General features: G+C 41.3%; 1 protein-coding gene across 5 annotated transcripts in view; it reads left to right on the plus strand.

The window, feature by feature from the left end:
• The first annotated feature begins 4,705 nt into the window (after positions 1 to 4,705).
• mtmr4 (myotubularin related protein 4) overlaps positions 4,706 to 27,710 on the plus strand; it is a 79,543-nt gene continuing 56,538 nt past the window's right edge. The window contains exons 1-2 of one of the 5 annotated variants that reach the window (XM_061249789.1): positions 4,706 to 4,771; positions 23,184 to 23,267. In XM_061249789.1, the coding sequence (XP_061105773.1) occupies positions 23,265 to 23,267 (3 nt within the window). In that variant the 5' untranslated portion in view covers positions 4,706 to 4,771; positions 23,184 to 23,264. Of the gene's footprint in view, positions 4,772 to 6,403; positions 6,423 to 16,612; positions 16,633 to 16,831; positions 16,894 to 19,245; positions 19,266 to 23,183; positions 23,268 to 27,710 lie in introns of those variants that run through there. The other 4 variants (XM_061249792.1, XM_061249791.1, XM_061249790.1 and 1 more) reach the window with 4 other exon arrangements.

A 27,710-nucleotide genomic window follows, 5' to 3' on the forward strand; every position in this document is an offset into this window, starting at 1 on the left:
ACCCATAGACATCACCAGATGCTGGATAACTTCTCTAGTGATGCTCTGCCAGGCCTGTACTACAGCCCTCTTCAGGGACTATTTGCTCTCAGCCTGGTCTTCAGCAAGTGAAATGCATGCTCAATTGGATTTAGATTGACTTGACCAGTCAAGAACATTCCAGTTTTTGGCCCGAAAAAACTGACTGTATGTCTTGGATCGTTGTTCTGCTGCATGATGAAGCATCATCTAATCAGTTTTGATGCATTTGCTATGATCTGAGCAGACAAGATATCTCTGTATACTTTGGCATTTATCCTGCTACTGCTGTCAACAGGGACATCATTGATGAACACAACTGAGCCAGTTCCAGTGGCAGCCATACATGCCCAAGCCAAAACACTACCTCCACCATGTTTGACAGATAAGGTGGTATGCTTTGGATCATGAGCAGTTCCTTTTTTTCTCCACACTTTCCCCTTTCCATCACTCTGGTACAGGTTGATCTTTCTCTCACCTGTCCATAACACTTTGTTCCATAACTTTATATGTTTTATATTGTGTTTTTTTGCTAACTGTAACCTGACCATTCTATTTTAGAGGCTTGCCAGGAGTTTGCATCTTGTGGTGAGCCCTCTTGTGGTGAGCTTAAGCTGGCATAGTCTTCTCTCAATGGTCGACTTTGACAAATCTGCACCTACATCCTGCAGTATGTTCTTGATCTGTTGAATCTGCTGCCGAACTGGGGCTCCCTGTCAGAAACAACCTGCTTGGGTAGGCCATGGAGGTGGAATACGTGTAGGACCAGAAGTTCCACTGTCTCTTTGGTGGAGGGGAGTTAGGGCAATGCCACAAAATGTACGGCTTTCGAAAAACGGTCCACAATAGTGAGGACCATAGTGTTCCCCTGCGAAGCAAGTTGACCTGTAACAAAATCCATGGTCAGCCCACACAAGAAAGGAACGTGGAGGCTCCCTCCAGCCAATGGCTCCATTCTTGAAACATCATCTTCACTGCCAGCAGCTCCTGGTCTCCGATACTGCAATTATTTTCTGCCACAGAGAGCCGGTGTGAGGAGAAGGAACAGGGGTGAATCTTGGTCTCTTCAGCTCTCTGCGACAGCCCTGCTCCCACACCAGTAGGGACAGAACAGCTGCAGTGGTGAACAACTGCTTAAGCTTAATGAAGGCTGAAATTGCCTCCATCCAACAAAATGGTGTCTTAGTAGAAGTGAAGGCAGTGAAGGAGGCAGCCACAGAACTGTAACTGCGGATGAATTGCCAGTAGAAAGTAACAAACCCAAGGAAGCATTGGAGTAATTTGCCGCTGTTGGGCTCCAGCCATTCCTGGACCGCCCTCACCTTCTGGGTGTCCATCTTCCTTTTTATACAACAAACCCCAAAAACAGGATGGACAGCTGGCTGAACTCACATTTCTCTGCCTTGATTTAAAGCTGATTCTCCAGGAGTCCTTGAATTACCTAGCATATGTGATGAACATGTTACGTGGGGACAAAAAACATGGCTGACCATGAAAAATGGATGAAGTTTATGTGGCAAGTGTATAACCACATGAACTGTCCGCATTCTGCACTGACCCAACGGCAAAAATTATACCACTTGTTAACTGTGCTCCAGTCTAGCATTGGTAGCTAATCTGCAAAAGTCAGTAAAGGGTATATTTCCAAATGATTTTTTTTTTGTTTATTTTTTTATTTATTTTCCCAAATAACTTTTGTGCAGAGAAGATAACATTCAGGGATCATTTGCCCTAACCAGCTAACTAATAACATTAGCAACATCAATTTGCATGCAGAACAGGTTTCACTATATGACAGTATGTTTTATTTTAATGTCATGCAGGAACAAATACTTTGCGTTGCCTTTTAGTTGATGGTTTACTATTACGATCTGTGCCTCCATGGGTGCTGCCATTGTGAAGCCGGGGTAAATGGATTATCAAAAGTTCACAAGTAGGAATTCTGACTTTGAGTGATGTTCTATCGCACTTTTTCTCATAGGAGGTGGGAAAAACATGACGTCCGAGTTGTCTGGAATGTAGCCTTAGCTATGATATTGGGATCTTGACACTGCATGATGATCGAAGGTCAGGTGCTTCATTACACCAAAAAGATACGTTTAAAAACATATAAGACAGTTCATAAAAGTAAGTGTCAATTGTGAGACGACGTGGCACAGAACAGAGAAACAGGTGAGACAATTACAACAGAGCAAATACATCTATCGTCCGGGAGGCGTGGACACATAATGGGGAAAAGGGAAAATGTGAAATGGAATACTAACAAAGAAAACACATAGAAATTAAGAAACCAGAAGGTGAATTATGACACAGAGACAAGGGATGTGACTATTTCATATTAAATGTGCTAGAGTACAGAGCCAAAACAACAAAAAATATGTAACTGTCCAAATACTTATGCACTGCACTGTAAGTCATCCAGATACATATCTAAAGCTGTGGTGTTGCTTTTTCAAAGGACTAATGGACTGCAGACTTCTGTTGGCTGAAAAGTGATTCAGTATCTAAGCTAAGCTCTCCGTAGTGCTTTGTGCTGAAGACCGCCCCCTTAAATCACACTAGATAGACCGCTCCCCAAGCTGACTTACCAGTCCACGCTGTACTGTAGCAATTCTTTTTGCAGGGCAGGTTGGCCCATCTGTGCCCTTGGCCCCCTAAATGGCTCCATCTAGCAGTGCTCACTTGTCCTCCTCATCTGGTTCCTCTGGTTCCAGCCATTTTTGTACAAGGTCACCAGAGCCGGATGCTGGCAAAAATGCTCTCTGTGGTCTTCTATGGCCACTTGGCCATGTGAGTCAAGTTTTAAATGTTATTTGAAAGACATTTTAATTGTGCAGTATTCACGGGGTGCGAAATAGGTTTTTTGAGGTTATTTTCTTGCGCCGGTTGAGCCCTCCCCCCACTGGCTTGTGATTGCTTTCACCAGCACGCCACAGTCTGCAATCAGCTCCTCTTGGTTCAGTCATGTTTAGGGCCCCCAGAATCCTAAAGCCAGCTTTGACGGTCACTTTTCAAAGGTCCTGGTTCAAACTCAGCGCCTCATTTCCATCACAACGCAACTCCACTTGCATCTTCACTGCAATCAGGCACTGGAGCTGCTACCTCTCGTAAAATCTCCAAATCTCCATTCTGGTTTTACTTCAACTCCCCTCTTGTGACTGCACAATGTTTCACCAATGGTGACTACAGTAAGTGGGCCAAAGAGATGCGGTTCTGAAGTATGACAGTGGGTGGTGTTTTTCAAGGTCTGCAGTGAAAGGTCACAGTCCTGTCATACAGTTAAAGAAGAGGTGAGGGGTTGCATGACTAATAGCTGAGGCAACAGAGCATCTAAGGTCATCCCAAAAGATTAAAGTGAAGGCCAATAACAAAAATAGCCTGGGTTTTGACTACAGGGCAGTAAACAGAAGGAATATGGACAGTGAAATCTGGGCCACATGTGTGCACAAATCTTAAAGGCACCTGTGATTATTTCCCACTGTTTTTCATGAAAATAATTATTTATTTATTATTGATTATTGCTTTATTTGACTTTTTTTAAATATACAATACTGTGCAAAAGTCTTAGGCACCTGTATAACACTGTACAGATAAGATTCTTTCAAAAATAATTCAGTGAAATGTCCTAAATGAACGTAAATAAATTTTACATTACATTTTAGTAATTTGGCAGAATAGTTAAAAACTGAATCAGATCAATATTTTTTGTGACCACCCTTTGGCGTTAAAACTGCATCACTTGTCTATGATAGCCAACGCTGTCCTGCAGTTCTATAAGACAATCCGCAGGGAGGTTGTTCCAGGAATGTTGGAGAACTTGCCACAGTTCTTCTTTTGGTTGGCTCCTTGCTTCTGATCTCAGACAGTCAAGTTTTTATGTAAAAAGTAGTCAATTGCTTCCAGTAATATGTTCATTTTTAAAATTAAATACAAAAATGTCTCTGTAAAATTTTATCTTTTGGAAAATGAATGTTTGGAACTAACACACACAAAAAAATAGGCCATCTCTGGAATTAAGAATATATAATATGTGTGTGCAATCATCAAGCATTTTCTTTTTAAGAATTTCAATTATTTTACGATCCTTGGTCTAATGCCTTTCATAATTGCTTTTGGATTGAAGTTTAAATGAAATATGTGAGCTATTAGAAAGAGACTATTGCACAATGCCCTTACACTAAAGTGTATACCTTTGTGCTGTATATTGAAATGACAGCAGTTTGAGGCGACTATATCAGTTGTTTTTAAAAATGTTTCCTTTAATACCATTTTTTTTACAATGCTGTAGTTTCTGCTAATTACGTGGAGAGATTTTTTACGTGAATATTATAGACATTCGAGAAGGAAGAGCCTTTCACTTTAAAATAGCATCAACATGCGCCCCTGCACGTGACTCTTCTGTGCCGCGCTGTGATTTTCTACTGGCTTTCAGTTTTTTCCATTTGTTCCATTTGTCCAATAACATCGCGGCTAGTTCATAGCGTTCCTTTTCGAGAGTGGGGTTTGATTGGCCTACACGTAGGTGTGTACGCGCCATTCAAAACCATAACGTCTGTATGACTTTCTACCTGTTGTGATTTCTCATTGGCTGTGCTTATCTAGCCTATGACGTTATCGTTCTAAATACCGCGAATTTATTGGTGAAACTTATTTGGCTGTCTTATCTGGATTGGCTGTTACATAGGTCATCGCTCTTGAATGCGGAAGTGGTGTAGTTTACTGAGTCACCGTTGTATCAGCTGATTGTTTCTGAGTGAGTAACTCGATTGTATTTTCTTAAAAATGTAGCTATGTGCTTATTCGTGATTTTGAATGCATTTTGCAATAATGCGCCAAGAGTGCTGCAAATTAAATTTCTATTTTGCTAGTTTTCGCTTGTAATCTATAAGAAATGGTTAAGATGCATGTGTTTTCACCCATTGCAACTGTGATCCATTCACTGTAACGTTAGCCAATGAGTGGTTGGTGGCTGTTTCTGTACTTGCAAGCTAGCTCGCTAGCTCGCTAGCTCTCCGTCCAAAAGGCAACACCCGTATGTTAATGATTTATTCGCTTGCATCTAAAGCGTAATGCAGCCAGTTTGGTTGCTCTGCTCTTCTCTAGAACTAGCCAAAATGTGTAACTAACACAATTACTGTGTAGCTTGGTAGCTAATAAGTCTACATGACGGCGCAGCCATTGGCGTTCATAATTTGTAAAAGGCGGTTGACATCCTCTTACAAACTAACGTTTGTAACTAATGTTTCACCAGTAAACCAATATGTACGCTGCTGAGTGAATAAATGATCAGCTAGACAGCTTGCTAGCCAATGAGAGGATTAAATTGGGTTAAGTAACCAAAACATTTGTAGGTAGGTTGGTAATCTTTACTGCACGAGTTCGCAAATGAGCTTAGGCAAGCCATGGTTTTTCTACATTGCAAGCGAAAGTATAAAATCATACGATTTAAATGCATCATAGACGTATTACTTATCAAGCTAACTGTCTTTGATTGATACATTTTTGTAACCTCAGAGTGTCTATGCTAGCTAACTAGCTAATTATCTAGCTCTAACGCAGTTGACTCGGGTGTAAGTGGGCGTGATATTGACCGAAGTCACCAAGTTCTTAGGCAAATAATGCCACTGTCTTGGGCCAGTGGTGTCACATAAGTTTGGACAACGAGAAAACTATTATTTTCGAATCCCTTTTAAATTCGGTTTTAGGTGGTGCCCGCCAAGCCTTGTGTTTTCACCAATCCTGTGCCTACGAAAAATGCAGTTTTATTATTGAACTGGACGTACCCTAACTAGATAGTAGTCATCTAGAGGTAACGTTAGACGGATGTTTTCCCAGTCATAACATCAATTTTAGTGTAATTATTGTGTGTGTATATTGCTAGCTCCCGTTACTACAACAAAAGTCAGTACGCCAACTGAGGTTTGACAGTGCCTTATATTGAGTGTCATGTTATGGTGGAATTTCAGAATCTGTGAGGCCATTTCCCAGCATACTGGTTACACCATGTATATGGTAACATGTCAAAAGCCTGAAACTCCCACTGTGTGTTCCCATTAACGAAGTAGCTGATGACTTAATGTCACTTAGCCCTGCCAAAGCCACAGCCAGCCCAGTGCTGGTTGAAATGTGTGATTGATGCTCCTGATCAATCCTATCTTTAGATGACTCCTAATGTGGCACCATTTCCTCGCCAGTGGATCCATGTCTGTGTTATTTGTGTACGCATGACACATTGACACCCATTGCTACACACAAATGACATGCTACTGCACGTCTGGTTAACGCAATGTTCCACTGCACAGAGGAGCTTCTAGCCATCTTCCAGTCTGGCAGTTTAATCTGTTTTAAATTGCAGACGTGTTTCATCTGGGCAGAGGCTAAGGTACATGGCTGGGAACTGGAAGGTTGGTGGTTCAATCCCCTGTGTACCCACGATATGATCCGCACATCTGTTGTGCGCTTGCCTTGAGCAAAGCCCTTAACGCCGCATTGCTTCAGGGGTAAATGTCCCCTGTTTCCCCTAATCAACTGTAAGTCGCTTTGGATAAAAGCATCAGCTAAATAACAAATGATTTATTCTGAAACTAAACATGCATGTACCTTTTGACAAGGCTATACTCAATGTTTGCAACAAAAATGGCTGTGCTGGAAAATTACAGGTTGGATTTTTGTGCTGTAGTCAGCAGTCAGTCAGAAATCCAAGGTGTTATCCTAACAGCATATCATTCTGTGTCCTGATTATTTTGTAGAAAAAAAAAATCACACGATGCCACAATGTTTCTCCAGTCATATCTTAGGAACAGAAGTTCAGAAGGTGCATCGATGCACAGAAATCCTCATGGCTTAAGTTAGCTACAGAATCCATTTTCACTATGGTCACATGGTACAGGTATTCGTATTGTGCCTTAAGACTTCTATGATATGAAATAGCCTACTTATCAATTCACTTGGAAAATGGTATCATAAGTTTTACAAATTTAGCCTAATTGGTAATATGAAAAGTACTTGCTCATATCCTACCTTTTGATTTAATGCAGAAATAGTAGTAGGCCATTTAGTGAGTACAGTGAACCTACAGTATATGGAAAATGGCAAGTTCCAATAGACTGACCTTGCATTGTCCTCCTGACTCATCATCATCAATGGCCATTACACAGAATTGTGGTTACAGGTTAAGCCATGAGTTGTCAATTGTACCCTGTTCACGCCACCAGTTTGCAATTTCACCCTAAATGGCCCTAGTTGTCCAAATATTAACACATTGCATTGTTTTCTTGTCTATCAATATCTGGAGTCAGACTAATGACTACTGTCCTGTCTGGTGGAAAAGAATACCAATTGCTGTTCACATTGTTAGATGCTGCCTTGATTGCTTGTTGGTTGTCACCTGCATATTTAGTCTTGAACATGGCATATCCATTTGCATATTCAGCTTCTGGTGACAGATATAATATCTGTCAAAGGTACACACCTAAAATGCTACAGTGTCTTTTATTGCTTTATTTCCCAGGCAGAGGATAACATAACTTGTTCTTCCTCTGTGTGAATAGAGGTGTGGAAAAATGCACTGCGGAAATATGCAAAAGCTGTTTGGGATGTGATGGCCAGCTCTGTCAGTAGTGCAACGTTTCCAGACTGGAAAATATTCCACGCCCTGAGTGATGCAAGACATTTTTCTCTACATTGTTTTCCCTTCTCCCATGGTAACCTCTTTGTACAAGACCAGCAGTCAAAATTACAGTCTTGGCATTATCTTGTGTCTCATTTTGAAGTGGCATGAAAAAGTTGTTTCTGAATCGGTTCCTCTTGGTCTGCAGTCGGTGCGATCCAAAACAAATTTGTTGTGAGATTTTGAAACCAAGTTTTGTTTCCATTTTAATTCAGCAAACAGAAACAACTAAAAGTGCTCAAAATACAGCAAGCCAATATTAGCCTCCTTCAATGTAAAACATAAATAAGCTAAATAATAGAATAAATTAAAATCAAGATTTTGAGAGCATTCCTTGTATAATTTGAAAAGCTATTGATCAGTTGCAGGAAGACTTTCTGGTAGTTTCACTATTCCTGCTGAGCACTTATCTAAGCTGTGGTTAATTTAGATAATCCAGTCTGGTCTGTTCGCTAATTTTAGTCTGTGAAAGTCGCCCTCGGAAGTCAAGAAATTGCATAACAGTAATGTTGCTATGCTGGCAGAAATATTTTGAAACGTAACAGCAGGTATGCAAATGAATGAACGAGACGCAGAAATATAATATTTTATATATTTTTTGCATATTTATTCATTTATTTTGCACAAATAAGCATTGCTGTGTTTCATATCTGATGAGGAAAAAAATAAAAATAAATCAGTTCTCTCAGGCCATGGGGATTTATTCAGGGAATTGTTCTCACATTTTTCTTGGTACAGTATAATCTAAAGGCTGTCAGATTTGTCCTTTTGCATTTCCACTTTTTAGTCTCTCTGTTTTGAAATGCTTGTTCTAGGACATATGGCACCATTTTGTTACATGTTCCAGATAAAATACTAATGAAATACTGGCTGAATATACCTAATCCGTATCAAGGGTCGTGTTGAAAAACGTGATCAGGACGAGGTGTTACTAGGCCGAATTGTTTTATCACAGCCGACGTTGGCCATCAAACGTCACCGCCATCTCTGCCCTTTAGCACTGTGTTTTGACTGCGATAGGAAGCTGTTCCTCCCTCATATCTTGTTCAGGATAAGGATGCACTACATAGCCACCGCATAATACTATATTTTGTTATCACAGGTGAACTTTGACCCTTTCTTGTTTGGTTGTGTGAATGACGAGTGCTGTAGTCAACAGAAAGGTTGCCGTTTATTTTCTGTGAGGGTTCCGCTGGGCTGGCTGAGTGTACTGTACCCATTTGTTTTTCTTGTTTTTATTTATTTATTCACATTTATTAATTATTTTTAATAATGATTTTACTGCAATCGCCTTGCCCAACACTTGGTTTGCTATTGGAGGCGTGATTGCAATGGTACAGTCGGTTGGCATGAAAGCGCATATCAGATGTGCAGGGGATTAATAAGTGAAACTGTCCGTTTCAGAGGAAAAAAGAAGTGAAAATCTCAGGCTGGTCTCCCTTTCCGCTGTTGTGTTTTCCCCAGCTCTGCTGCCCTGCATGGAAAGTGTGACATGTATGCATATAAAACCTGTGTGTCAGTTTCTCAGTCTAACACATCATTCACATAATTAGGGCTTGCGCTTCACAAGCAGGCCATTTGTTGGAAGTCACAGTTTTAAAGCAAAGCCAGTCCGAGTCCGGTGTTGCACTTAAGTGGCAGGTCATATTTCTGCCAAACACCTTTTTCTGTTGCTTCTGTTGGCTTTAGAACATAGAATCTTTCTTGTTTTGGACATATTTTACAGTTCTTTATTTCTTTTTGGCCTTGAGCTGAGAGTGACTCACTCTTTTTCAAAAGAAATTGGCAGAAATTTCTCAAATTTATCATGTATTCCCTTCATTGGAAGTTTTCACATTTCTTTGAAAGCATGAAGCCCATTCTAATTGAAGTGACTGAACCTAGAGCATAGGAGGTAGTAGTGGGATCTAAAGATCTTCCCTTATTAAACCCAGTCGTGAAGTGGCTAGTGGATTAACCTATAGCCTTCCTGCTTGCTATATTTGGTTGAAGCGCAGACTGCCATGGATCAGTCTCGAGCTGTTTGATCTACAGCGATGTTCAAGTGACATTTTCATCTCTCCATTGTCCTCAACATTTTCCTCCATTTATTTTGCAGTTTTGCTGTAAAGCTTTGGAAAGCTCGCCAGACATTAGGATAACTGGCATTCTGACCACAGTCATGTACAAATCAGGAGCTTTTTTCTTTCTATAGCCATGGACAGATACGTCTGTCATAATCCAGAGCTGATGTCCAGCCATGTCCAGCCATGTCCAGCCATGTCCAGCCATGTCCAGCCATGTCCAACATGCATTTAAAATGTTCCTTTTGGGTTTAGAATGACTGTTCACATAGTCATTACATAAAAATGAAATTACCTTTTTCCTCTAGGTTTTGGAAATGTAGATCAGTTGACAAAGTAGGTTACAGATTTATAATGGTCAGAAATCCGTGGTAAGCGCCTCTTCTTGATCTGCTGTTCATTGGGTGATTTGCACGGTTTCACGTTAATTGTTTAGTTCCCAGATTGGACAATGACAAAGTGGAATATTTTAGGAGGCTTATCGCAATATTTCAGATGATGATCCATGGGTGACAAGTCCTTCCTGCCTCCAACTGCAGGGGTGGGAGAAGGGAGGCCCCATCCAGTATCAAATTAAACAAGCTAGCTTGGCCGAGACTACCCTGGATCATCTCGAGTGCTTCAAGGCTCATTGCTCTACAGTTAAAGAGTTAAAGTGCCAATCCGTCTCCAGTGGCTAATAACTTCAAACAGGATATGTGAAGTGACCCTGAGCTAACTGCAGGAAATCTGTTCTCTTAGCAACAGGTTACCATGATATTCTTGAAGTCACAATTAATAGTGTAAAAGGTTGCTCACAATCGTCTTGTTCCTCAAAACAAAGCTATGAAAGGATTGTTTTGTTCAGGACCACGAACCCTGATGTGGAACTGAAACCAGCTCAAACTCTCCGACCCACAGTTCCCATTTCTGGTGACTCATGGGGTATATTTGAAGGTCGTTTTCAGCAGGTAGTTTTCTGTGTGTTTGTCTTTTCTGTGTTTGGAGCATGACTGATTTTTTCCCAAATCTTGCTTGTATATGATTAGTTTTGAGTATTAGAAAAACTTTCCGTCTTGATTTAGTGGAAATTTGCAGACTGAAAACGTGCAGACAAGGGCTTCGTATTTCTTTATTGAAAGACACAATCCCTTTGCTTTATGTGTAAATTAACTTTTTACATTCTTTTCACAGTATGTGTGATGTCTATAGTGTTGAGTGTTTGAAATGGTCATTCAGATGTTATTGTAGGAATATGCAGTTTGGAAATTTACAAGCAGATTCAGTTTAATGCCTTAGTACTTTTCATCTAGTCCTTTTCATCGTCTACTGTTGAAAGGTTGTCCTTCAAATGTTCCATCACACAAGTGGTTTTTAGTCTGTATTGTGTGCATATTCTCCACACTGCTTCCCCTAACCAGATTATTTCCCAAGGCATAGGTCAAGATCATTGACTTTCATGACACTTTATTATTATTATTATTATAATAATCCCCAATTCCATTACTTGTCCATGGACCTTTATACAAATATTCTGCTTGCTGTTTCCCAGAATGCTATTGATTTGAAATTGAGGGTCGAACACGGAGGTTATATTGGTTTCTAATATTTTTTATTTGTTTATTACATGTGACAGTTCTGTGTCAGAGATGTTTGTGCCTTCCCATTATACATAATTGCAACTTCTCTACATAATCCTTGACTCCTAGTCATACACCACAATTCTGAATGTTAAATCAGATTACATTTTTTTGCATTTCATTGGAGGTGAGTGCGGTACATTTCACAAGTTAAAGTTCCTAGTTGATATTCTTGTATACACGTGGATATTTCAGTTGTGCTATTATTTCAAATGACAAATGACATTATTGCAAATGTAAAGTTGTTTTGATTGTTTACCCCCCCAAGTCAGTCAAACAAACGTGTATTCAAGCCGTGGTTAGATATACCATAAACCATGTGATATTTACATTTCTTTCTGAATGCCGAATGACTTGTGTGTGTGTGTGAGTATATATATGTATATATATATATATATATCAGTGGTGTGAAAAAGTGTTTGCCCCCTTCCTGATTTCTGATTTTTTTTTTTTTTTTTTTGCATGTTTGTCACACTTAAATGTTTCAGATCATCAAACAAATTTAAATATTAGTCAAAGACAACACAAGTAAACAAAAAATGCAGTTCTTAACTGAAGGTTTTTATTATTAAGGGAGAAAGAAAATCCAAACCTACTTGGCCCTGTGTGGAAAAAGTGATTGCCCCCCCCCTGTTAAAACATAACTTAACTGTGGTTTATCAAACCTGAGTTCAATTTCTCTAGCCACACCCAGGCCTGATTACTGCCACACCTGTTCTCAATCAAGAAATCACTTAAATAGGACCTGCCTGACAAAGTGAAGTAGACAAAATGATCCTCAAAAAGCTAGACATCATGCCAAGATCTAAAGAAATTCAGGAACAAATGAGAAAGAAAGCAATTGAGATCTATCAGTCTGGAAAAGGTTATGAAGCCATTTCTAAAGCTTTGGGACTCCAGCAAACCACAGTGAGAGCCATTATCCACAAATGGCGAAAACATGGAACAGTGGTGAACCTTCCCAGGAGTGGCCGGCCGACCAAAATTACCCCAAGAGCGCAGCGACGACTCATCCAAGAGGTCACAAAAGACCCCACAACAACATCCAAAGAACTGCAGGCCTCACTTGCCTCAGTTAAGGTCAGTGTTCATGACTCCACCATAAGAAAGAGACTGGGCAAAAATGGCCTGCATGGCACAGTTCCAAGACGAAAACCACTGCTGAGCAAAAAGAACATTAAGGATCGTCTCAATTTTGCCAGAAAACATCTTGATGTTCCCCAAGACTTTTGGGAAAATACTCTGTGGTCTGACGAGACAAAAGTTGAACTTTTTGGAAGGTGTGTGTCCCATTACATCTGGCGTAAAAGTAACACCGCATTTCAGAAAAAGAACATCATACCAACAGTAAAATATGGTGGTGGTAGTGTGATGGTCTGGGGCTGTTTTGCTGCTTCAGGACCTGGAAGACTTGCTATGATAAATGGAACCATGAATTCTGCTGTCTACCAAAAAATCCTGAAGGAGAATGTCCGGCCATCTGTTCGTGACCTCAAGCTGAAACGAACTTGGGTTCTGCAGCAGGACAATGATCCAAAACACACCAGCAAGTCCACCTCTGAATGGCTGAAGAAAAACAAAATGAAGACTTTGGAGTGGCCTAGTCAAAGTCCTGACCTGAATCCTATTGAGGTGCTGTGGCATGACCTTAAAAAGGCGGTTCATGCTCAAACCCTCCAATGTGGCTGAATTACAACAATTCTGCAAAGAGGAGTGGGCCAAAATTCCTCCACAGCGCTGTAAGAGACTCATTGCAAGTTATCGCAAACGCTTGATTGCAGTTGTTGCTGCTAAGGGTGGCCCAACCAGTTATTAGGTTTAGGGGGCAATCACTTTTTCACACAGGGCCATGTAGGTTTGGATTTTTTAATAATAAAAACCTTCATTTAAAAACTGCATTTTTGTTTACTTGTGTTGTCTTTGACTAATATTTAAATTTGTTTGATCTGAAACATTTAAGTGTGACAAACATGCAGAAAAATAAGAAATCAGGAAGGGGGCAAACACTTTTTCACACCACTGTATATATATATATATATATATATATATATATATATATACTTGTAATTGAGACTAATCCGACACTGGCTGACATGAGCTGCTCTGAATGTTCTTATGCAGTTCTGATGAGGGAGAGGCAGCCAAAGCTTTCTCAACACATGCACATTGTAAAGTCCTCTCCAAAAGTATTGGAACAGCAAGGCCAATTCCTTTGTTTTTGCGATACACTGAATACATTTGGGGTTGAGATAAAAAGATGAACATCAGACAAGAGTTCAGAATTTCTGTTTTTATTTCCTTAGATGAGCAGAACTATTGGAACAGAGTATTTAAGTAAATTAAAGTAAATGGTACTTAATATCTGGTAGCATATCTCTTGCTTGATAACTGCATCAAGCCTGTGACCCACTGTCCCATGCAAGCCCAAGCCATGACACTTCCTCCACTGTGCTTCACAGATGAGCTCCCTTCTTTCTCCACACGTTGGCTTTCAATCACTTTGGTAGAGGTTAATCTTGGTCTCATCAGTCTATAAAACTTTGTTTCAGATCTTTTGTGGCTCCTCTGTACTTTGCGAATTGTAATCTCGCCTTCCGATTCTTACTTCTTTAGTGGTTTGCATCTTGTGGTATAGCCTCTATATTCCTGTCTTTTTATAAAGATTGAAATGCCTTCACCCCTGCCCTGAGATTGTTTGTGATGTCACTGACTGATGCTTTGGGGGTTTTTCTTCACAGCTCTCACAATATTTATGTTATCAACTGCTATTGTTTTTCTTGGTGGAAAGTGCTCTTGCCGACCTGTTGCTCAAGTGCGCCAGCGGTTTCTTTCTTTTTCAGGACTAGTTGTTATACCGGCTATCTCCAATGCTTGTGCAATGGCTCTGATCGATTTCCCCTCTTCTCTAAACTTCAAAATTGCCATTGTCTCCCAAAGACAGCTCAGTTGTTGGTTTATCTTTTCTAACACAAATGCAGTCATCACAGGCAAAACCCAAAGGTAAAACCAAGAGTAGACATTCAGAACTACTTATTGTTTAACCAGTCAATCTAACAGGACATATCTCGGCAACAAGAAACACCTGTCAGTCACATGTTCCAATACTTTGGCTCACCTACAAATTAGGTGGTCAGATACAAAAGGTGATATGTTATTTAACAAACCTAGATAAAAACACCAGGGAGTAAAAGCTGAAATTCAGATCTGTCATCTCATGCATGTATTTGGACCTCAAACTCAATTGCCTTGAGTATATAGCAAAAACAAAAATGACCTTGCTGTTCCAAGGTATTCTGTATAACTGTATTCAGTTGCTGACTGCTGCGGTGCAAAGACTGTGCCTATTCCCATAAAGATAAAGTGACAATCCAGCTTTTTTCTAAACATGGTGGATATTTCTGGACTGATCAGCCACAGTAGTGTGGTGGGGGGGAAAAAACACAAATGTGATAGAATATTTAAATTGTCCCCTCTTTTACTTTATTGATTTGTAATATAGGACCTCCTGAAAATAAGTTGAAATGGGCCCACAATATTGCAAGTCACAATATAAAAAGGGAAAGTAGCCTATACTTGTTGCCTATACTAACTTGATATTGCAGTTGTGATGCATTGCTCTGCTATATCATTATTTTCTCCAAAAAGTCCACCTATACAAATTTATTTCAGTATCATGTTTCATTTAAGAGATATCACTGGATATCTCTATGAACTTGTGAGGATTGGGCTCATTGATGGCCTGGTTACTGCTGATGTTTTTGATGTTCAGGCATTTCCCATCTCATATGCGTATGCTTTGCATCATTTCAAAACATTCTTGATAACAAGTACATGTGTGTCTGTGTATGTCTGTGTGTGTCTGTCTGTGTGTCTGTCTGTGTGTGTGTCTGTGTGTGTGTCTGTGTGTGTGTGTGTGTGTGTGTGTGTGTGTGTTTTCCTGCTAGTTCAGTCTCGTATCTCCACCGACTCCGAAGTGTAGGGTGGATAGAATAAACATCAATATGCATAGCTGTTAGGATAATTGTAGAACACTGTCATTCTACACACACTGCTGTTGGCCTATATAGTGCTGTTGGGCGAAGCACGACTTAGACCCGACGTGCGGTAACCTGCTCACAGCTCGCTGCAGAAGGCGTGGTGAAAGAATGCTTGAGGTGGTTGTGGTAGGATCAGTTTGTCTGCATGTGGTTACGCCAAAGATGGTAAAGGAGAACGATGACAGTCTGCAATCTCCTGCTCCGCTTTAGCCTAGCCGTACGAAGTGGGGAATTGCCAAGCACATGTGTAGTTGCGCAAGTGAACTGTTCCTCTCTGAGAAATGCCAGAGAAAGCATGCAATTTCAAGATGCCACGCTTTTACATTTTTTATTTATTTATTTATTTACTTACTTATTTATTTTTCCCCCTCCGTGTTAACGCTATATTTCGGCCAAATAAACATTCCAATTTGTACCTAACAATCTAGGCTATCCAACAACTCATGCGAACCCCATAAGGATTCAGAAAGTAGGGATTGACAGCTCATCGTAAAAAACTTTCCCATAGGGACCCATTGTAAAAACAGTGCTGAGGTCTGCATTTTAGCAGTTTAGCCTCTTGGTTGGACCTCTCTCTATTGTTGCTCTCCAGTTACGCACAGTTACTTAAGATAAGTGCAAACACTGTTTGCTCTCTGTGTGTTCTACTCTTGCTCTCCTCCCTAAGCTGTGAAAGCTGAAATATGAGTCTCTCAGAGGGTTCTATTTAACATTTATCCAAAATAGCTGGGTTAAAGATTTGGAAGTACACTGTTGCCCATGCTCTGGTGGGTAATAAGCTTTGCATATCCCTCACATATGTGTCAGAATTCATGAGCATTAGCTGAAGTGCCACAATATATCTTGGTTTAAGGGGTGAGGGTGAATTCTTTGCTCTTGCAACACCTTCCTTTTGCAATGAGAGCGATCTACAAGGTGTTGTGCCTCGGGTGCAATGAAAGCACTGTTCGAATGGGAACCTGTGGCTGAGTTTTAAATAAGTCACCGGGCTCTTGCCGGGGTATATTATACATAAACTGTAGTTGTGCACTAGCAAATATTCCCTCAGCTAAAAGGAACCTGGCACAGCGTCAAATCAACATCATGGTCTGGATTTTAACAAGAGCTGGTGTTGGGAGGGTGGAAACTCACTCTGAAGGGGTGGGGGGAATAGCACTTAGTTTCAGTGCAACACAAAACCTTTAATGCTCTGCAGCCAGATTAACTGCTCACGATTTCTGTAGAAGGTAAGTGAGCCCAATATAGGCTAGCTAAATAATGCAAAATGGAGATTTAATTGCTTTATTGTTTTATTTGTGGTTTCTGATGTGTTCTGTTCCAAGTTTTCTGCGCCCTGGTAAAGAGGGGGGTGTGTCAGCTGGGAGGGGGAAAAAGTATAGGGAAGTGAAGGCAACTGGAAAAGACCTTAATGCATTCGCCAGAGCATTCTGCCCCTACAACACGTTGACATTGTGAACTGCTTTACCCTGCTGTGCATTGGAAAGTTGGTATGTTGCTTGGGTTTTTCTTTTCTTTTCTTGTTCACACTTTGAACAAGTTCCATAGTCCTCCGGCTTAAGCCTTCAATTGGCACTGCATGGGGCAAAAAAAAAAAAAAAAGCCCACAGGAATACTTTTATCTCTTGTTTGAGCAGAATGTTAAAGGGTTAAACAGGCGAGGTGACTTCCAAGCAAACAGACTGGGTACAGTACGCAAGTGGGAATTGCAGAAAATGTGAGCGGTGCAGCACTCTGCTCCGGAGTTGTTCACTGGGTGAGAGAAGGGCTCCGTACAGCCAACTGCAGAGGAATAAATGCACATGCAGGTCTAAATGACAGAGGCTGGGGTATCCCATAACCCTGCTATACCTTTGATGTGCTGTATTTTCTAAAGCCTCTGCATGCAGGCATATCATGTTTTATTTACATGCAGCATATGTTTACATACACGCAGTGTACTTTTAAATTAAAGGTCTGCAGACTTCTTCTTTTTTGTAATATATGACCCAGCTAAAATGTGGCATCAAAACTTAGGCCCCTATACTTGATGTGTCTATGAATAACTTAACATGAAAGTTGAGGCATTAACTTAGACAGACAGCTGCAAACATTGCCAATACAAGCTCATATTGGCAGCTCATTTACAACTTGCACACTACCAAGCAGGCCAATACCACATGTCAGTTTTATTTGTATACACTATATTTTATTGGTTATGAAGAATGGTAACTGTTCTGCATATCTATTGCATTGAGAAATTGACACTTTTGTCTCCAGCTAAAATGTGTTTTTCTTTTGGTTTCATTTTGACTGCTTTACTGCTTCATCAAGTCTGTAAATGTTAACATTTATGACATGCAGTTAAATGCAAGTTAGTGTCTAAATGCGATCCGTGTGTGATACGGTTTTTCTTGTTTTGCATAAAACTTGCTGTAATTCCTTCACCAATATGGATGTAAAAGCCCTCAAAGCTGACAGTCTGAATTTTAACCTCGTATTTATTGTCTTATTTGCCATCCAATGTGCCAGAGTACAGAGCCACAGAAAAGTGTCACTGCCCCAGTACTTTTGCATTTCTTTGTAATTACAGTGCTTTTTGTTATTTATGTCACATTTAATTTCCTTACCCTGTCACTTAACAGTTACTAGATGTTAGTGAGAAAATTTGGTTCCTTGAATTTTCAGAACTTGATGCATACAGTACTGTGTGTAGTGAAGCCCAGTAGGGGAAAGCACGTGGTTTAATTCTGAACTTTGAATGGCAATGTGGATAGTTGTTTGAGGCAAGTTTATGACTGCTACAGTAATATCAGTACATTAATGGCGGAGAGTTGAATGCTACATTGCTGTCAACTACCAGCTAATTAGAGCCTACTTTCCAGAGTTTAAATGTGCTACTAATGTAATGCTTCTCTCAGTGAACAAACACGCTTCCATCCTTTGTATTAACAGGAAGCTCTGGAGATGCCATTGATTTTTCAGGAAAGTTCAGTCATTTCCTATTCACTGGTGGTTGGACTACTGCTGCAATTTACATTTTTATGGTCTATTTTGAGGGAGGTGGAAACCAGCTGGTTCTACATTTACCTGTCATGTCGACTTTGAACATATTAGAGGTGTGTAGTATTGGCTTCGTAGCAAAAGTGTGTGACAGAATTTAGATACAGCAATGTCTAATAGGTTATGTCTGGTACTATATCGTCTCATGTAATGTAGTTGTGTATATGGCGTGTTGAAACAAATGGGGCCGCAAAATTGGATTAAATTTCATCAGAGTGAGTCGAGTTTGCCTAATAGTCTACTAAATGTGAACAAAGACCTGGATTTTTAGATGTAGATGCATTTATTTTTTTTATTTTTATTTTTTTCTTAGCCTATCTGTCAATGACGCGTATCAAGAACGACTGACTTGGAAAGGACTAAGTGTCTGTCTACTTTCCTTCCCTTTGTTTTGCTACATGGGCAAACTTGGCCAGGACAGAATTGTACACTATAATCCTGGTTATGAATGAGAGCGACCACGAAGGACAAGGGTCCATTGTTCGCTGAGGATCATCGTGTGCGATGGAATTTGATTTTAGAAACGCAGCGTGCTGTGATTGACGGGTGCACGCCTGTCACGTAGTGCACGCCTTGGACGCACAAACACACATCGCTGTTTCCCTAAGTACAGCGGGCGTGTCCGCTTTTGAATGACTTGGGACAAACTTTTTCACCGTTTAAACTGTGGAAGTGTGCATGTAGGTTGCTCGGCAAAGCAGACAAGTGTTATTTGCGGACAAGGAACACCTTTTAATTCAATATATTGGCAGGAACGAGTGGGGTGGGACCGTCAACAAGTAGTCTTCAGATTGTTTTGCACGGAGGTTGGTTTAACAAGGTAAAGCTAAATCACAACGATTAATTTCAGGATACACAGGTTATTTACGAACGATTTTGTTTGAATAACGTATTTTAACGTTTTGCTGTTTTCAGCCTGCGCGTTTTAATTTTCAGCATACCAATATTTAAAGCTCCTGTTAGTCTGAGTAATCGCATGCGTCTACAAAATACCGATCGTTAGTTTCATTTGCGGTTTCATGTAAACAAATGGATAACTATTTGAATGGATTGTCTCAGTATAGCTGTTTACCACGAGACGCGTCGTAGACGATTGGGCTGCGTCCTATTTAAAAGAAATGCATTGGGTATAGATTTTAAACTGATGTTTTTCTCAGCCATTCGTCTATTCTGTCGTGTTGAAATGATTACAAAAACAACTCGGTGTGGAGGGGAAATCCGTGAATCATATGAATTACACTAAGAATTTTGTTGGTGCCTGCTTACAGTATATCACCTGACTGCCAGTGTCCAACATTTTCTGTTTCTTTTTCCTTTAAGTCTCCCTACATCTTATGAACAGGGGTTTGGCTCACTGTGTGTTTGGCTGTCTGACTGCATGTCTGACAACACACGTGGGCTGTTTGCAGCTAGGACTGCTTTTTCTATGTTTCCTTCAGTGGCCTTAACAGTCTGATGGGGAGCGACTTGTCTTAGACCCTGGTTGTCTGATACTTTTTTGGAAAATAACTGATTGAATGCCCTGTCTACATTGCAATTATACTCTACAGACCTGTCAGAAAACCCCCGTTTCCAACCCAATAATCACACCTCTCAGTTTTGCATGAATGGAGGTGTCTAAGGTTTGATGCCCCCTGTCCCCATCCTGGATAGGGCCTTTTGGGCAAAATCAGCTTTGTGGCAAAATAAGAGATCAATGTCTTGGATTTACTTTAAAGTTGTAATTTTTTTCTGTTATGCTGAAATTTGCACACCACAATTATTGAATGCTTAATTTAAGTGATTTTTCTGTCATGGTTATTTTAAATGGTGTGCTTTTGGGCTTACATGAATATATTGCCATTTTATTATTTATGCCATGATTTATTTGTGGCCTGCTCTTTTTCCTGTTTGTGGTTTGTTAGTCTACAAGTTGTCTAAAGTCAGATCATGGTTTTTAACCATCATCACATGGGTTTTAGAGAAGATCCCATTTAATGTGGAGTTGTTATTCATGCACTTCAGCATTTCTCCATACATTTACACAACCTGGTTAAAACATCATTCATATTAAAAATACCTACGGGCAACTGATATACAAAGTGGTTGTTGTCTGATTCACCGAAACTGAACCAGAGCGAGACTGAAGCTCGTTTGTGTGTTTGTCGCTGAGGCTGCATCCTCCTTTTCTAAAGAGACGCACAAACAAGTTCTCCTCGTGAGCACACCGGGGAATTCTCTTGCATCACGAAACCCGAGATGCACCCTTGAGAACCACCCCGCACGTCGTCGTCAGCATGCTCTCTTCACCGGCCGAGTTTCGAGGGCGCCCACTGGAAAAGTACACAATCACGCCGGTGCTCGACTCCGCGGAACAGAAACCTCAGGTCGGCTCAGTTTTAGCGCCGTTTGCCGCTCGGAGCTGCGCGTGACTGTTTTGACGCGGTTTGTTAGGTGTGTGTGCGGGAGGAAGATCTTCCATGTGACCCATTTTTGCGTGGAGCACCGTGCACTTACTTTGTTCGCCCGGTCCTTGTGGATTATTCCTGTGTATTGTAACTGGATATTTCAAGCCTGAATCATGCTGCAGCCTGTTAGCAGGTTGCTGGACACTGTAGTACCCGTGTGGGTGACATTGCTTTTCTGCAGTGTTAAAGTGGACTTGGTCTGAGAAGATGGAGAGAAACTGTGCCCTTTCTGTCATTTTTGTCTTGATGCGGTTTATTGGTTATGCGGTTTATTTACAGGTTTCCCTCTGCGCCACTGGGCTTTTAAAATTCTCAGTCTCCTCTGTGACCGTAAACTAAAAGGTGTGCCTGTCCAAAACTCGGCGCACGCTTGTAGTTATTCTGAGCTTTTACAGGAATGTTGTTTAAATGGGTTTTGGTGTCAGGTTTAGTTAGAAACACAAAGCCCTAAGTTTTGAGGATTACGTTTCCATATGTACCGGAGTAAGGGTAACTTTAAAAAGAATTCATCCGATTTTAAATGGGAATGTCCTCTATAATCTTCTTTTAGCTGGAATTAGTGAGGATGCAGTTGTATGCACTTTACACTTTAATCTTAAAGTCTGTTAGTAACTGAGATTTCACCTTTTAATTTGTCGCCACTGGGCCGATCCTTTAGCAACAGGCAGTTGAAACCTGCACTAGCACCGTATGCTGCCTCATTGGGCGTTTCATTTAGGCTTGTGTTTTTATGCTGCACTTGGTATGGTATGTTATACAATATATTTAATACTATTGTACTTTTCTGCATGCTGCGTTGCCTCGGGCACATTTTCCCCTGACGCGGCAGCTGAGTATAGTCTTATGCTTAGCCTAATGAATTAATGGCAGTAGAAAAATGAAATGTGTTCCATTATTTGCCAGTCATGCAACAAACTCCAGGTTGGTCATTAAACGTATTGCAGAGATCAATTCTAATATTGTTCTGTCTCCTCCCCTCCTTGTTAAAAGCTGTGGGCCTGCGTTCATCTGACATTTACCACTAAAGCAAAGCGCTACACGTTTAATGCCTCTGCTGAACAGCAGAGTATGCTGATGATTCATCCTTCAATTAATTCCCTTTGTAAATGCATTACATTTGCTGCACCAGCTGTGTCCAGGAGTTCTGGAAGCGTCAGAGGGCACATGACACATTCTCCTGTGTTCACTGCCTCCTGACTCCACAGTGACCCCTCTGGTCAGTGGTGTACCTGCAGTCTGCCAGCGCCTGTGCCACCTGTCCTGCTCGTTGTGCAGCCTCCAGCAGAATAACTGCAGCTCGCTCTTAGTGGACTGTAGACTGATGAGAAAAGGCTGCGGCTGGCTGCATAGATTTCAGAGGACACCTGTCCAATAACAGCGTAATTGCATCAATGGGAAGGGCCTAAAATTTTCAATGAGTTATATTGCAGTTATTTAACTGCCACTTTTATCCAAAGCGACATCGAGTTGATTCGACTAAGCAGGGTCAATCCCCCCTGCAGCAATGTGGGGTTAAGGGCCTTGCTTAAGATCTGCACAGCTGTTGAGCCATTACCGTGGCTACACTGGAGCTTGAACCTCCAGCCTTCTGGGTCCCAGTCATGTACCTTAGCCACTAAGCTACAGGCTGTTCATAATATTTTGTTACAGGTTTGGGGAAGAAAGACGTGTAATGTAAGGTTGTTCAAACAAAACATGTTTGAAACTTTTCAGAATCTCTCTGCAGTCTATGTGTCATTTGGGTAATATTATTTGCTTATGTAACACAGAGTTCAGTGTGTACTTTTTCTGAAATTGTTTTTTCAAGTTGAATTGATTAAGTTAACTGACAAATGATTAAGCTTGCCCCTTGGGTTATGAATTTACATGCCTTCTGCAGATGTATCAACACAGTTGCCAGAATGGAAACAAACAACAAAAACCACAGAATTATGAAATGTCTTTTTCCTTCTGTAGACCTTCAATAAAGTCAAAGAAGGCTAGCAGGGCCACATGCTAAAATGTGCTTACAAGCATGTGTTGGGAGGGGGGCATCAGGAAGAGGACTTGTGGGTCTGGCCGACTGCAGCCGGCTCTGCAGGTGTTCCTTTTCCCTTCCTGCTGAAAAAACCCCCCAAAAAACAGCTCAAGCTAGGTTTTTAAAGTGCTCTGCTCAGACCAGCTCCATACTCAAACATGGTTTGACCAGCTCAAGCTATGTTTTGAAACGGCTGGTAGCTGGTAAATTCAAGCTTGGTCATAGCTGGATTTTACATCAGGGCTGAACACTCTTCTCTCTTCTTCTTTGGCAGGAGTCTGTGCTGAAAGCAGAGAGGGGTAGAGGGGAGGAGAGCAGGAGCTGAGAGAGCAAGTGCAGCATACCAACTGGAAACATGGTAAGTCATGAGTGCAAACCTGAACACTCCACACTGCCCTCCTGGGTGAATGCATGGGATTCTGCCATAGGAATATGATGCATCGTCTGTTTTATCAGTCATACTTCTCCCCAAAACTGTTAAACAAGTCTTTTGTATGTAGACCTGCGAAAGTAGACAAGCTAGACTCAAAAATGAAATGTTGAGTTGTAGTGTGAAGCGTTTGATGTGGAGGGAGTGTTGTTATTAATCCCATGCCCTCCAACGATTGAAAGTTCTTACTTTGCACTGTTTATTAAACCATGTTTATCAGGAGCAAGGCTTGCAGCCTTGTCAGTCTATTCCTCACTGAGCTGGACTTAGAGCAGTTTTTTAACAGCAGATGCAAATAATTTTGCTCACTTCCAGTTTGAATCGGGCTGTGGTTTCCAGCGCTTTAAGTGGTTCTCGAAGCCCATCTGGCTGGACTCTTACCCCAAAACGACAACCTCTTGTGATCGAAATGCGGCAGCTCTCGGCCGAAGCTGGCATGTGTCCGGCTGCGGAATGCATCGGATCTTGTTCTGTCTGCACATGTGCAGCGGCTATCCAAGGCAGGAAGTGTCCGAGCTGTAAACAATGGAATGTTCACTGGTGTCAATTTCCATCGCATGCGTATGTCACAGGAAGATGGTGTTTCTCTTTTCAGACCATTTTAAGACCATTTTTAAAAATGAGGAATGATATTGTTTCCCTGTTTGATATTTGTACTTAATGAAGATAATTGATAGGTCTTTTAGGAGCAGGGATTCTGTGTAGTTCCTTCTGAATAAAACCTAAACTACTTACCTTAAGATGTACTTGATTTATACTCCCAGCCTGGTTAATGCAATGGTTTAAAGTACTTAATGGTACAATAGTGGTAAAACGTTGTTACAAGACCATTGTAAATCCCTTCCTATTATTGAAAAAGGCTCACTGATATGTTGACTTGCCCTCTGCCTGTGTTTATAGTCCTTAAATTCGGGTTTCAAATTTGTCGGGCCGTCACTCTGTATCATTGTACAGCTGTACAACAATTTAAGCTCATTGGTTGAAAATTGTTTTAACTGCCACAGCCAATGGCGTCGGGGCTTATTCCGATTGTTTGTGTAGCTGCCCAAATTGCACTTCAAAGAAGCGATCACTGAAACTCTGTCTACTATTGCTTATTATCTAAGCGAAGACTACATATCTAGTTACAAAACAATACCAGTTTGCTACCGGTAGAAACAAGCAAATTAGCTATAGTTAGCTTGACAAATTGACAAATATACACTTACGATAAAATATAGGCAATATGAACATAGTAGCGATGTGTAGTGGACAGGTGGATATGTGTAAATTTAGGAAGTTAATTTGCTTGTTGTTACTGATAATGAACTGGTATTGTTTTCTTACTAGATCGGCAATACAGAGTTTCATTGTCTGGAGTGCAATTTGGGCATCAATCATCTGTGTTTAGCGAAACCTTTATTTCTCTCAAACTGTAAGTTACAGTTGCATTGTTTGTGGTAGACTATCATATGTTAGTTAGCCAGCTAGTTACATATAACTTGCTTGCTCATAATCTAGTTGGTTAGCTGAAGTGAAAACTTAAAGACAAAAATGTCATGTGCTTTACATTTGGTACACCAAAGCACCCCAAATCAAGATTTTTTAAATTATTTTTATTTATTTTTTTTCCAGATTTTTCCCTTTTTCTCCCAATTTGGTAGCCAATTGTACCTCGTCTGATTCAATTGGAGGTAGTCGTATTAGTACCGCCCGTACCCCGTCCCTCGGCGGCCCGAATGAGAGCGACACGCCTTCTTCAAGCCGTCTCGTCTCGTGCCCGTTGCCGTGATTCCGAGGCGCCCAAGGTGCTTATTGTGCGGCGATCTAATAACCCTGCCAAGTCCCTCCCTCTGGAGCAGCGAGCCAATTATCAAAATCAAGATTTAATAAAGTCACCCGTCCGACGAACATTTTACTAGAACGCTACGAAAAGATGGCAGGCTCTGTTGCGTTTGTCACTGTCAGCTGAGTGTATAAAAACGCTTTATATTACACGTTATATTCATAGACTGTGGGAACAGTGTTGTGGTTTTAGGTTGTTTGTTGCTGCAATTCCTCTCGTTTGGAGTCTGAAATTACCTATTGTTACCTCTTTTAGACATTTTGAAGGAATTTAATTATTTTTATTATCATAAGTGGAACTTGTTTTCGGTGGTGTATTATGTCAGAATTCCTAAGTACAATGTCCCTTCCATATCGACGGTGCACAATCGGAAAGAAGCCGTTTAGAAGCCGTCTGAATGAGTGAGAAACTCTTGTTAACTCTATACCGAGTTAATGCCTTCTCCTGGCTGACTTTCTTGGTCTGTATGCTGTAGGTAAGCCCAGTTCAAACATCGGCTCAAACACAGCCAGATCATTTATTTTTCAGACATAAAGCCTGAGAAGTTTGGCTATGTGTTAGTGCATGTCAGGATTGCGGTGTGATCTTTAAGCATGGAGCTGTAGGGGAATGCCCCTATTATAATGTTGAGCATGGGTAATTGAAACGTCTCTCTGAACAGTCCTCATATGGGCATCAGTTACATAGGGGATTTACCTTTACTACTGACACAGGGCAACATTTATGTAGGTGATATAGTTATACCATCCTTCAAACGGTGGCGTAATTTAAGGAAAAATATCAGTCTCAGTATAAATATAACAACTAAATTAGATAAATAATTTGATTCTTATTAAAAGAACAGAGCAATAGTTACATTATTTTTGGCATTTGGCAGATGCTCTTATCCAGACTGACATACAGTTGATTAGACTAAGCAGGAGACAATCCTCCCCTGGAGCAATGCAGGGTTGAGGGCCTTGCTCAAGGGCCCAACGGCTGTGCGGATCTTATTGTGGCTACACTGGGATTCGAACCACTGGCCTTTCATGTCCCAGTCACGTACCTTAACCACGACGCTACAGGCCGCCCTTAGTTGATCTTTACAAAATGCTATACATTCACTTGATAACAAATTAATTCAAATGATTCAGCTAAGATTTTTGGAGTTCTGGGATTTTCATTGACTTACAGTGCTACAGGAAATCGCAGCTGGGAGTGTCCCTCGTGTTTCCTGTGGAATGTAGGGAACTGTAGTCCTATTGTCCCCGCTGAGCTTGAAAGTAAAATGAGGAATGAAGTATCTCTAGGGTGTCGGGCAGTTGTGAATCACGTGGCTCTTCTGCATGGCAATTGCTTTCTGCCCAGCAGTGCATTACATTACAAGTATTTGACATTCACGGCACCTGCAGTACCTTACACTCAAACCGTAAATCAAAATGGCATGCCTGACCTTTGTCAGTGACGCTGCACAGGATTCGGTGCTCATTTGCTTTAATGTTGATCACGTGACCTGTGTCACACAATCAGGGCCGATGAGTCTTCATTGCAGCCTTTAGATGGGTGTATGCTTCCCATAAACAGGAGCTGAAATTGGCCAGTGAGCACTGGGTGGAGGGGACACAGAGTCTGAAGGTATGAAACTAAGACCCTGAGTTTTTCCGTGTCATCGAAAGGTCATCGAAAGTGCTGGCATTTATGACTTGCCCTTCCAAACAGTTCAGTAAAGAACGGCATTCTTCAGTGCCTCAGCAGCCATTGTGTGTCAGCCTAATTGTCGATGCACCCGCAGATGGTAAATTAATCTAACGCGCCATTCTGAATGTGAGAACTGGCTCTCCTCCTGTCAGCTGTCATATTAACGAACCTTTTTACTGTGCTCTCGGTCTGCTCGCGAAACCTGCGATAACTAGACAATGACTGGTGGCTCTTTTGAAAGCTGCATATTTTTAGCAGGCCACATGGGTTGCTTATGATAGAGCACCCAGAGGTGAGCTAAAAAGTGATTTGTGAATCACTGGGATTGTCATTTTTTAGAAAACGGAATTCAGCAACAAATATTTGTAGCAAACCTTGGCCGGGTGTTCAACTTTTTTAGTGTAGAATATCTCTCCAGCTCATGGTGACATCTAGTCTATCCTCAACAAGTTCCCGACCGGGTTATTCTGCATGAAAAGCTTTCAGCAAGTAAACATCCGGTGAGAACTATCTCTGGATATTTAACTTTCTAGTTAAATTGTCCTTAACTCCCCCGCCCCGGAGGGAGGAGCATGGCTCTTGGGGAAATGGCTGAGGACGAAGGGACGGTTGCTAATCCTCCATAGCCGCGCAGGACGGTGAAACGGGCGCTGTGGGTATTTCTGCGGCTCGGGACGAGAAACGTTGGTGTTGCGTCGTTGTGTGCGCCTGGCGACAGGCGAGCACAGCGCTCCCGCCCGTTGGTGACACGTTGGCGACAGGGGAACACAGCGCTCCCGCCCGTTGGTGACACGTTGGCGACAGGGGAACACAGCGCTCCCGCCCGTTGGTGACACGTTGGCGACAGGGGAACACAGCGCTCCCGCCCG

This window comes from Conger conger, chromosome 7 (genome assembly GCF_963514075.1).
Source record: "Conger conger chromosome 7, fConCon1.1, whole genome shotgun sequence".
NCBI lineage: Eukaryota > Metazoa > Chordata > Actinopteri > Anguilliformes > Congridae > Conger > Conger conger.